We start from the raw sequence: 13,093 nt of genomic DNA on the forward strand, positions 1-13,093 counted from the left end.
CTGACACGGGCTTTTGCATCCATACGGCTGGCTCTCCTATTAAAGCCAATCTGTTAACGGATGGTAGATCGTGTTGACTAACCTACAGCAAGAGAACTCCCACACCAAGAGACCCTTTCTGTGCTTTTTAGCGCGCTGTGAATGGGAGGGCATGGGTGGGTATGGCTCGGTACACCGGCTGCGGTAATTGAGAAGGGGGGTGAAGGAGGAGGGGGATGATGGATATATACAGACGAGGTGAGACAAATGGTTAACAACTGCTCATTCCAGTGCCACTGCCTACTGGGAAAAAAAAAACTCATCACAGGCTTTCACCTCCAACATCCTGGGTTTTATCTGATAAACCATTATCATGTCTGTAAAACCAAATCTGTGGGGTTTCCATTCAGATCCAGAGTGATGTTTAGGCAATTTACCTTTCATATTTCTATTTCCATTCCTTCATGTAGGGTCTTCACTGTACACTGTCACCCCCATCAGGAGAAGCCTCTGTTACCTCTTCCCCCTCCCTCCATTTCATTTGTGTTTTGGTCAGTTCAATGCACAACATTCAGTGGCACATGCATCCACACAATCTCATGAAACACCATCTTGTCCGCTGACTTTAATGCCATTATCCCTCTTCTCCAAGCTACTTATCCTGTCCCCTCTTAAATTAATCTGATATGGGTTTAAATGCCTCTCACATTGGCAGTGATGTCATACCATAGTGGGCGAGTATATGTGCGGGTACCAGGCCTGTGGTGAGCACTGGTGTCCAAGGCCCTTCATTTTCTGGCTGTTGCTGGGAAAAAACAGAGGTGTAATCTATTGAATCCTGGTAATAATGTGCCATATTAAGAATAAAAAAAGGTCACAACAACTGTTTGGATGATCATACAGCAACAGCTAAGTGTAACAACCATCTCTCCTGCTCCATTTCCCATCAGCCTGTATGTAATAAATTGATCATGTAGCATTGATTCGCAGACCCCCACATCACCAACCCCGCAGTCCCACGCAGCACAGACTCTGAAAGCCTATATGAGACCTGAAAATGGAGTGACTTATTGAGTTATGATGTTCAGGCCTACAGTCCTGCATAAACTGCATATCTGATACCCAGAAACATGACTTCATGCAGTAGGGTGCTGAGTAATCAATCCTCTCGGGAGGTGTCTGTCCAACAGCCACTTAGTTTCATTCCTCCGAAATCTTCATCGCTCCATCCCTCAATTTTACCTCCCTGTGTTCCTCCACTTCTCTCCTTTAAACCAGAATGAGTGAACAGCTGACCTCTCTCTCTCAACTCAGGCAGAAAACACGATAGCTGGCCGACCAGCCAAGCATAAAATGTCAGGTGGCAGTAGACTACTGTATAATCTCATATTCAAACTGGATTGGTTAGTAGTGGATAGTTGCAGTGACATTATGTGTAAAAATTAGTCTTTTTCTGGTTAGGTTAGCTGAAAAACATGCACGTGAAAAGTTAGAGCATACTACTGGGGATACATTAGAAGGGACCGTGAGAGACCTAAAGGGACATTCAAATTTTGTAGATTGTTTGAATGTAATGTCCTGAAGCTGCTTTTATACTGGAAACTGCTAACCTCTCTGACACTCTGTTCAGATGACAGTAGTACAGTGTAATGTTTGTCTCAATGAAATAGAAGGGCCTGAGTTCCTGTACATGGGCCTAAATGTGTGTTCTGAGTAAGATGGATAACATTTTGTGTTGGTGTGTGTGTGTGTGTGTGTGTGTGTGTGTGTGTGTGTGTGTGTGTGTGTGTGTGTGTGTGTGTGTGTCATAGGTTTGGGCTGGATTATAGGTGCAGAGAAACCATGAACTGATAACCGGGAGATATTATTCATTCAGGTGTGAATATGGAATGAACAGCTTCGACACATGATCTCAAGCCTGCTGTCATTGTTGCTGTATCATATATGCCTGTTCATAACCTCACTTTCTGTCCTGTCTTTGCCCAGCATGCAGTCCTCTTCTCTTCTTTACCCTGTCGTTTCCCTCAGTCTGTATAACCCAACAGGCTATAAATAATAATTTACTACTCAATTGCAATTTGTTGAGTGGCCACGCTGCATAGCATATGGGGAATAGTTATTGAGCAATAAAAGCTTCCTCACACTGAGGTGGATTTTTCATGCAAAGAACAGTAAAATATTAATCATCTGTATGCATTCTGTAGGGCTGCTTGCATATAAGCTGTGAAACACTCTAAACAGACTAGCAAATCTCAAAGCAGCTTCCATGTTTGAACTTAGTCTTCTAATTGCAGCAAAATCCAGTCCTTTCTTTTATGCAATGGATTTTGATGTAACAGGCTTATATACATTTAGCAGTCCATAGATTGTGATCGAAATTATGCAGGATTTCGTACGAAGTGCATGCTGCAGGAAGCTGGTTCAGTGGAGGGAACAGTCACTGGAGATGTGTGACCTATATTCAGCAGCTCCAAACACATTTGTTCTGCTCAGGAGCTGCATCAGCTTTGCTTCTCTCTCTCTCTCGCTCTCTCTCTCTCCTCTTTTCCCATCCCTCTGATGCTCTCTCTCTCCCTGCGGCCACTTACTTGGTGCTTCTCCATCCAACCAACCACTTTCGGTGCTCCTCTGTCAGTCTCCCTCCTCCTTCTGGCATTTTTCCATCTCTGTCTTTCCTCTCCTTCCTCCTTTATTCCCTGGTCGTCTCACTTTCCTGCTTGTTCTGCATGTGTAGGTGTGAGACTACAGTTATGCGTCAGTCAAACCACATTAAAGCTTTTTTACAGTGTGTGGATAAAACAATATCTCCCAGAATCATATACAGCTGTGAGGGAACTGGGCAATATGAACAAAATGTATATATTTCTATAGGCTCACTTCTGAGTTAAAGGATGATTTCTCAGAATTTCCAGACTTATACAGACTATGGCCTGTTGGATTGGTTAAACTAATGTTCATATACAGGGCTGCAACTAACGATTCCTTTCATTATTGATTTATCTGCTGATTACTTTCTCCATTAATCAGTTAATCGTTTGGTCTATATAATGTTAATAAATTGTAAAAAAAAATGTCAAATACAATTTCCTAAAGATGATTCAAATGTCTTTTTTTTTGTTTAACCAACAGTCCAAAATCCCAAAATATTCAATTTAAATGATATAAAAAACAAAAGCAGAAGATCCTGACATGTGACAAGCTAGAACCAATACATTTTGAGGATTTTTGTTAGAAAAAGATGACCTAATATTTTAATTGATTATCAAAATAATTGCTGATTAATTTTGTTTCAGCTCTAATCTAGGTTTAGTAGATGAATCAGTTATTTAAAATAACTTAAAAATAAAAAATGAATTGCAATATGAGTAAACTTAATAATAAGAGATTCATAATGTCATAAATTTGCATCGCTGGATTATTCCCCCCTGCAAACCCCCCAGATTTTTCCACCTTGTATACAGTAAAGTGAAGTACATTTTACATAACCAATCAAATTTGAAATGAGATAAAATAAAAAATATGAAGTAAAGTAAAAGATTGGATAAAGTAAAAAAAAAAATAAAAAAAATGATATAGGACAGCATATCCCACAATCCGCTGCACCTGAACACCATCTCCCAGCATCCATCAATGCTTGGAGGAGAGAGGCTGTTTCCATGGTGCCCTGTTTCCACACTGTTGCCGTGGAGTCTGGTTGCCAGGGTGTTGGTGGGGGTGGGGGTGTGTGACTGTAGTTTAATACAAGATCAGAGAGAATGTGATAATTAGCAGACTGCTCAAAACTGGCCTCTCAAAGAGGATTTGCACTGTACAAACACACACACACACACACACACACACACACACACACACACACACACACACACACACACACACACACACACACACACACACACACACACACACTAACAGCTGCTTGCTGTCTTTATCCCTGTTTGTAATTTAGCAGTTTAGTTTACTCTCATCTGGTTTACTTTGGATAAATCATTCATGGGTTTGTTTTGGAATTCAGGACAGGTCAAAAGGTAATCTGTCTAAAGCTTCAGATATTCCAGAATAACAGTAAAGCAGCCAAACAGGGAACACGTTGCACTTATGCACTTACAGTAAAACTCTGTGGTACTTCTGCATCTAAAGTAGCTGTGTGAGAGAGCGTTGACCTGATTCCTTCTCTGTGTGTGTGGGTGTGTGTTTGTGCCACATTAGGTAAATGATCTCACGAGGACAGAAAGAAGAGAACATTTTGAAAAGATTTGCAACAGACTGTGCTTATTTTCATTAGTGATCAATCTGATATATTTTCTCCTCAAAATTATAGTTATTATAGTCATCCTATAGGACCTTTGATTAAAAGATTATTATGTGCTTGCAAACACATATTTATTATATTATTATACTTCTATATTGACATATAGAAGTATATTGTCCAGAAAGGTAAACATTGTGAATTGAAACCTTTCATTTTTGAGTTTGTGCATGTCTCTTCATACCCCCTCCCAATTTTTGTTTCATGTATTATACCTATAGTGTTGAAATTCAACTTTAATCTCTTTCACTGACGGATGTGACTCATAGGACAGGTGCCACCCACACATAAACACATGTTGCTCTCCTTCCAACCGCCATAATCTGCCGAAAGCCTTGCTGTCCTGATTGTATTATCACCTTTAATGGAATATTACTGACACAGTTTAGGTCCCTGATACAGGCTGCACTAGAGGAGAAGGATCAGAGAGCTTTATCACAGTAGTGATGTAAAAAAACGGTGAAAGCAGCGAGTCCCTTAAACACACACACAAATTCACCTGCTTCATGTACGATAGCCTCCATGTCAGGCAATGCTTCAAACAGGGCTTTCATACCAAAAGAAGTGCACAGTAAGGGTATAGCCACAAATACCCTGACCTCCACTTTGTCAAATTGGATTCTGACATTGACGGGAGGCGGAAGTTATGACAACAAGAATTTTACTGTTGAGAGCGATAATAGAAAAGTTAATTTTGTGCTGAATTATATGAATATAACTACTCTCCAATCCTACTGGCACATGAGAACAACATCCAAAACATGATAGGAAACAAGAGAGAATGGGGATACAAGATTAGAATATTATTATTGTGATGATTAACATTTCAATAGTAGCCCGTAGTAGCGTCCTAGTGAGCTGCTTTGTGTGGTCCTCCTGATTTTGCGTTTTACCTTTTAACTGTTCGCTCTTGTGAGGTTGTATATTCGATATAAGAAGTCAAGTGCACAACATGCTTGGCATTCAATTAGTTTATGTTTCGAAAAGACTTGTGTGCTATGTGATTTACAGCCAAAGAAGATGTTGCCTTACTCCCTTTTCAAAAATATGCGATTGAACATTACAGTACAAAGCTATCACATTAATTGGAATTGAAGGCACCATATAACATCAATTACAGAAACAAGCTCTCCATCTAGGATTGACAAGAGGACCCCCCCCTTCTCGCCCGATTAACTCATATAAGCATATAAGCATTACAGAAACAACCACACCCACATCAACTCTCCTGTAAGACATCTGCCATGGTAGGGAGAGCAGAGCTTGGTGGAGTTTGATGGCTGATTTTGCATTTTGTTTAAAATATTAAGAACTTGTTTGCCAGAGTCGGTGCCTGGCAAACAAGTGTCAAAAAATGCCAAAACACAGAGAAGAAAGGAGAGAGTTTAACAGAAAGGCAGCTGAACTGCACTGAAGATATAATCATGTTGAATTATTGATGGCTGGTTGTGTTTTGCGAGTCTTGGATGTGTCTCCAGTGCTGTTTTAACATTGTGGTGGAAGTAACTGTAGTTAATGAGTACGCTAAAGCAGCCAGACAGAGAGACAGAAAGTCATCTCTAAATGACCTTTGTTTCAAATGTTTTTTATTGAACAGATTATTCTACAGACAGTGAATTAGTCAGGTCAGCGCTCATTTTTTAAAATTTTTAGAACGGTGAAAGTAAAGGTAAAACTATTAATCTGTATACATAAAATATTCGGTACAGAAAAACAGAATTAAAGCACACAGTGCAAAACCAAAGAAAAACTAATAAAGAAACGAGGATAGAAATAAAAAAATTTTTTTAAATAAGAGTGCATACAGGAGAGTTTCATTCCCCCATACCCTACCCAATCCCCAATCTACTACTTCTACTCATCTAACTTAGTATAGTATAGTATAGTATAGTATAGGTATAGTAATACGGTGCGTATATGTATATCTTTCATTGTGACAGGTAAGAAACCAAGGGCTTAATGTATTGTGTTAAGTTGTCTTTCATTACATATCTTATCCTTTCCAGATGCAATGTATTGGTCAGGTCTTGGAGCCACATATTATATGTAGGAACCACTGTCCCTTTCCATGACATCAAAATCATTTTTTTTGCTGTGATGAGACAGTAGGAAAGGAATTGCTGTTGGAACTTGATAAGTTTTCTTAACATTTCAGACGTTCCAAGGACAATCAGTATAGGCTCTGGTTCTAATGGAGTGTTGATGATTTCTGAGAAGGTTTTAAAGCTATGAGTCCAGAAGGGAGTTATTTTGGGGCATGATACAAAACTGTGAAAGAGGGTTGCTTCTGAGGTCTGACATTTATCGCACATGGGCGAAACGTTTTGATAGATGGTGTGTATTTTCACCTTAGAAAAGTGAAGCCTGTGCAATATCTTAAACTGTATAAGGCAGTGTCTGGCATTATTTGAACATTTATGTATATATTTAAGACTCTCTTCCCAAATATTGTCTGGTATTTGAATACCCATTTCATTTTCCCATTTAAGTTTAAAATAGCGATAGCAAAGAGTTATATATACAGGAGATAAAGTTATCGTTAAATGGTGACGTAGACAGGCACCTGTCTAGGGTTGAAAGCTCCTGGGTCTCAAATCCCGGGAGATATTTCCGTACATAGTCTTTGATCTGTAAGTATCTGAAAAAGTTAGTGTTTGGGAGGTTAAACTTATGTTCTCTAAATGACCTTTAGTCTCTAGAGATCCTACTGTATCCTCTCACCACCATGCTGGTCTATAGTTTCCTTCCATTAGCTGGCAACTGATCAGCTGTTTCTGTCATCATTTATTCATCTGTCATTCTGTGTCTTTCTCAGCTTATTCTACCTTTAACCTTTACTCCCATTTTCTAGTTGTTGTGTATTTTCTACTATCATGACCTCTTTTCCCCCGTTTATCTACAGTGTCTTTCTCATCTGTTCTCCTTTCTGTCGATGACAGCCAGGTTGTCAGATCGGCTCCAATGGGTTACTCCTTTTCTTTCTTTCTGTCTCTGTCATGGGTGATGTTGTATTCTGATGCGTTGGTCTGTAGCCATGGGTCAGCAATCACATTTTGAGACTTTGGTCCTAAATTTCAGACACTTTCAGACATTTTGTCACAGGCTGTCTTTGGACTGACGACCAAAGATTTGGCCACATTTTTGGCGTGAGTGTCACCTTTTGTCTCAGACAGCCCACAGTCACACAGTGTAAAAATATAATGAAGGGAAAAGCCCCAAAAAATAATCTTAAAAAAAAAAAAAAAAAATCTACTTTCCAGGGTGTTCTGTTAATGATTGTACAGTTTGAAAATAAAAGTACTGGGATAGGAATTACTTTAGACAGACAATCCTTCATACTTAATATGCTCTTGCCTTTATTGCTTTGTAAAAATCTTGGTTTTGTCTGGTGGTAATGCAGCTTCAAACAGAGTCTGTCTTTGTTGTGACTATCCAGGAGGTCCTAACAACCAACATTTAAGAGACAACCGGCATTACATTCATGATCTATGTTCTCAAAAAATCAAACAAAGAAGACAAACAATAAGCAAACATGATTTTGGTTATGTATTCCATTTAAAATGTTGTTGTCAGGCAATCCTTCAAATCACTCTTCATCTCACAAGCTCAGCTGTCAGCACGCGATTTAAGTTTGATAATCATCTGCTAAGAATTCAGAGATTCTTTCAAACAACTGTTTACTTTAAAAAAAATAGGTTAGTGTTAAGGCATAATCCTTTTCTTGCTTCAAATGGATTTAAAAAAAGCAATGCATTTGCCATTTTCTGAATAGCTGCCAGGTTGTACAAGTGGTGCATTCATCTAATCAGGTGCAGAATAGAATCATGTCTGACTCAAGGAAAAAAGCTAACAATCATCTAATGTACTGTTATAGCTTTTAGAAATGAAACTACCGTTACTGAAGCAACAATTATGTTTTTTTAACTCGCACAAAGAAATTCATCTAATAGCATTCCTTGAGGAGGATGTTTTTGGTACTCTTTCAACTCCTGTTGATTAGAGAGAATGGTGTGAGATGTGAGGTCAGGGGTCATATTTGAGGGTAAAGTGATAATTGAGGTTTAATGGAGCTTGACGAAAAGGTGATGGACGAAGCTGGAGGCCCTGGTTTGACTTTCATGGTGAGAATCGAAGAGGGAGTGTTTTCACCATACATGCAGTTTTTAGCACACAGAAAGCACTGGAGTTTGTTGTCATGCATGACCATCCTTGTCTGTCTGGACAGTAATAGATGGGGAGGAGGGGAGAAAGAGTACGAGGGGGTTGGTGGGTGTAGGTTGTAACACCGGCAGGTCATTTATAACCCTCTGTGTCCTCATTGCTGCATTTTCCCCAGAGATAGCATGTGGCTTAGGCAAAGTACATCAATCGGGGACTAGAGACCAATTTACTCAAAGAGGAGACAGATAGAGAGCGAGACAGAACGCAAAAACATGCATTATATTCTTATTCATGGAGAGCATAAGGAGAAATTGGGGCGAGAAAGAAGAGTCTATACATACTAGTCCAGTATCAGAGGTTTACTTGTGGTCAGAGGTCATTTTATAAGTTAAAACAGGATGTAGTGAGGTACTTGTGAGCTGTGAGCATGGAGCCTTAGGCCAGGGTGGTCATCAGGTCAAGTCACGGCATCGCCATGATTATAATGGCTCTGTTATGGCGTCCCTAACTCTGTCTGGAGTTAGGGACGAGGCGGGCTGTCTGTCTGCAGAGAGAGAGAGAGCGAGAGAGAGAGAGAGAGAGAGAGAGAGAGAGAGAGAGAGAGAGAGAGAGAGAGAGAGAGAGAGAGAGAGAAAGAGAGAGAGAGAGAGAGGATCTAGAGGAGCGCTGAGGGAGGCTATATATAGAGAGAGAACAACGGGGAGGCTCTTGAATTTTTCAGTTGTCAGAGTGATTCTAGATGCATGAGGCATAATCACGCAAAGATTGGAGTGAATTAGCACGAACTGTAACATGCAGTTTATTTTAAATGTTTAAATCATAGACTTAAATGTCCTCAATGAGGCAAGTTTACATGGAGTTTATAACGAGATAAATCTTACTATAGCTAAGTCGCACTAAAGTACAGCTTAAGTATTGGACAAAATAAAATGTTGGTCAGATAATGATGCTGCTAGAGGAATGAGTCTGAAGATCATCAAAGTCATTAGGATTCGTCCGCTGGGAACCGTACAATTCTGTACAAAATGTCATAGCAATCTATTCAATAGCTGTTGAGATATTTCAGTGTGGGCCGAAAGTGGTGAACCGACAGACTGACATTGCCATCCATATAAACATGCTAGCTGAAAAAAATTTGTGAGTTCGACAGTACGCACTGTATGTCTTACTGTATTGGACCCAGCTACAAATAAACCTAGTTATATGTCATTTAGCCTGTGGTGGCGTACTTTGAAACAGTCTTATATAAATTATTGTATTTTTTAAATTCTAATTAAAAAAACATTTTTCAAATTATTTTCTTTTTTTCAGATTTTAACAAAAATCAAAAGTTGAATTCCTAAACCATAAATCGCTCCCTTTCTCAATTGTGTGTATTACTCAATTTACAGTAATACACACAAGGGTTTTGCAACTGTAGCCTTACTTGGTCTTGTATAGCCAGTATAGCTTTGTGTGTGCATCTCAATTTCTGCCACTGATACAAGTTTATTTTTCCTCAAAGGCCAGCAGTGTTAAAAGTCTGTATCCAAAAACCATTCAGACATTTGTCCCCCTAAGCCTTACTTACAACAACAGCTCAAACATCTTCTCAGGCTTTGGACTCCAGTAATTATTTCTGGAAAATTGGGTTCTATAACAGTCAAGATCATCCAAAAATGGTCAAGAAACACATGGATACACATTATTGTGAAGCCTGTGCACTCAAAACCTGAGAGGAGGTAAAGGCTCTGACACACCAACCCAAAATACGATGGCTAGTAATAAGAAGATACTGGCGTTGTCAGTGGCGTTGATTGGCTCCTCCGTCTGACGACAGCACGGAACACACCGAACAGACTCAAGTCACCGACCTCGCCAGACTGTCTGATGGCCGATAATCGGGTTGGTGTGTCAGAGCCTTTAGACTGACTGCACATGACTTTACTTTAAACTTAAGAGAATGTAAATGGAATAAAGCTTTAAGGCTGCAATCAATGAATCGTTTGGACTATAAAATGTCAGACAACTTATAACCCAAGATGATGGCCGTAAATGTCTTGCTTTGTCAGACCAACACCCCAAAATCCCTAAAACAATAGAGAATAACAGAGAAAAGCAGCAAATCTTACAATTTAGATGCTGAAATTTGGGAATGTTTTGCTATTATTGCTGGAATTGTTTCTGGATTATAAAATCGACATGTGGTCCACTTAAGTAGCTCTGTTAACTGCAACCTCTTCTTGTTTCCTTTTCTGTCCCCTCTTCTTTCCTTTCTCTGTTATGCTGTGCCCCTTTTTAAGGGTTGGAGGTCAGAGGCCAGTGACTGCCTGAAAGAGGGCTTTGTCTGTGTGAAAGGGTCTTGGAGGAGCACACTTCCTCTGACCTTAGTTCAACCACACACACACACACACACACACACACACACACACACACACACACACACACACACAGATGTCAAACATTGTTGCTTCACCTTGGTGGAAAGTCCAGATGTTACAGTCTTTGTCTCTCATTAAACACATCTGTGACATCTGTCTGTGCACCCATGCACACTCATCATACATACGTGCTGTTCAACACATCATCGTGCAATGTCACTTATCGCAAGAGGATTTTATGCCATGGGTTTCTATGGTTAGCTTAGCTGACTACTACTGTATCATACAGAATCATTATGATACATCAGTGGGAAAATTGTCAATTTAGCTTTCAAAGCACAAGGAGCTAATCTTATTTTACTGTAAACCCTGTTACAGTAAGACATCTGAGTTGCGTGTGCTCGGCTGCTGTCCACAGATACTGTTGGCTATGATGTTGTGTATTAGCGAATCGCTTTGACTCACTTAAAGGGCTGACTTCTCACAGTCTTTTATTGTCGACCATCACTGGAAATCTACGGACAGTCAACAGTCAAGCTCTGCTGAAACTACTTCCTGTGTACACCCAAACACATGTACCTCTCAAATCAATAGCACACTGCTTTACTAACTCTGACTCCACTACATTGGCTAAGAGCTGAAGACCACTCTGTTCACCAGGGGGTTCAGCATTTTACACACATGAAAAACAAATATTTACGTACTGGTTGCGTTACTTAACTTCAGTCCTTGTGTGTGTCTGTGATCCAGGGGGCCCATGTTTGGGTCAGAGAGAAGGAGCAGCTGGTTCCCGCCACAGTCAACTCCTGTGGAGATGGAACGCTTATCGTCACAACCGACTATGGAGAGGTAAGAAATGTGCATGCATGCACACACGCACACACGCACACATGCACAATAGAAAGTGTGCGTCCTAGTTGAGTTTTACAATTCTCGCGCACCACAGAGCACCTCTGCTGCGTAACTGCCGACAGCGCGGTCAGCTCTACACTTTATGTGGTTTTTTAACATTAATATGAGTTCCCCTAGCCTGCCTGTGGTCCCCCAGTGGCTAGAAATGGTGATAAATGTGTACCGAGCCCTGGGTATCCTGCTCTGCCTTTGAGAAAATGAAAGTTCAGATGGGCCAATCTGGAATCTTCCCTTTATGACATCATAAGGGGAAAGGTTACCTCCCCTTTCTCTGCTTTGCCCTCCCAGAGAATTTGGCCCGCCCATGAGAGAGAGAGAGACATCATGGCTTGAAAACAAGCGAAGCATGGCAGTTGGTCAAGGCCACACCCCCAATCTCCACCTTGCCCCCCTTTCTCCTCCTCAATAGACTTTAAAGCTACAGACACAGAAATGGCACATACTAAGGAAAGCTCATAATTCTGTGTATTGTATCTGTAATTCTGCACCAACGCTAAATTTTGGGGAAGAGACTTCAGATACAGTATTAGGGGACCACTAAGGTCTATATAAAAGAGACTTCAGATACAGTATTAGGGGACCACTAAGGCCTATATAAAAGAGACTTCAGATACAGTATTAGGGGACCACTAAGGCCTATATTCAAGCATCCAAAAAGCAGCATGTCATAGGACCTTTAACACTCAACTGTAGATGAGGTTGTACCAGCGCCTGGTACTAGTTTAACCAACTTTTTTTATTATTTCATAACCCCTCTTATTTCCACCACAGTTAGTTTTGTAGTCAAGTCATTTTGAAACCAGACTCAGTTTGTAAAGGTTTACAGATTTGCACAGCGTGATTTGAACCAGGGGTGTTGCTGTTGTTGGTTGGCGCCTTAGAGAGGCCACCACGTTGCCTCAGTTACACAGGTTTTTGCTTAAAACTGTGATGATCTGTAAACATTTTAATTATTTTATGAGAAGGGGACTGTTTATTTAGCAAACAGTATAAAGTGAAGCAAATTCAAAACACTCTACTGACTGAAAACACATTTAATTAGTTTAAACCAGACAGGAGAAGTAAACAGTGTCAGCATTAAATTACTGCTGAGCGAAAGCTGCAGTATGCTTTTAATCTGGACTGTGCATTACTTTTTGTTTAGATAAAGGTCAGAGTGAAGGTAAAGCAGCTGTGCTGGTTCATCCTCTCCTGTGTGGATCAATAGAAACTCTTGGTCATGATGCTCCACTTTCCTGCTCCAGTTTCTTCCTCCTCCTCCTCTTCCTTCTTATACATATGCACTATTCATCTCATGACACACATTCAGCATCCAGGGGAGAGCTACAGTAGAATAGATGAAGAGCATTATGGGAGCACACATGTACATTTCAGG

The 13,093-nt window shown here is 40.2% G+C and overlaps 1 protein-coding gene across 1 annotated transcript in view; it reads left to right on the plus strand.

The window, feature by feature from the left end:
- The first annotated feature begins 10,119 nt into the window (after positions 1–10,119).
- Positions 10,120–13,093, plus strand: part of myo10l1 (myosin X, like 1) — a 36,326-nt gene continuing 33,352 nt past the window's right edge. Inside the window, exons 1-2 of the mRNA XM_078278196.1 lie at positions 10,120–10,140; positions 11,557–11,655. Of these exons, the coding sequence (XP_078134322.1) occupies positions 10,120–10,140; positions 11,557–11,655 (120 nt within the window). The remainder of the gene's footprint in view (positions 10,141–11,556; positions 11,656–13,093) is intronic.

Source organism: Sander vitreus, chromosome 20 (assembly GCF_031162955.1).
Source record: "Sander vitreus isolate 19-12246 chromosome 20, sanVit1, whole genome shotgun sequence".
NCBI lineage: Eukaryota > Metazoa > Chordata > Actinopteri > Perciformes > Percidae > Sander > Sander vitreus.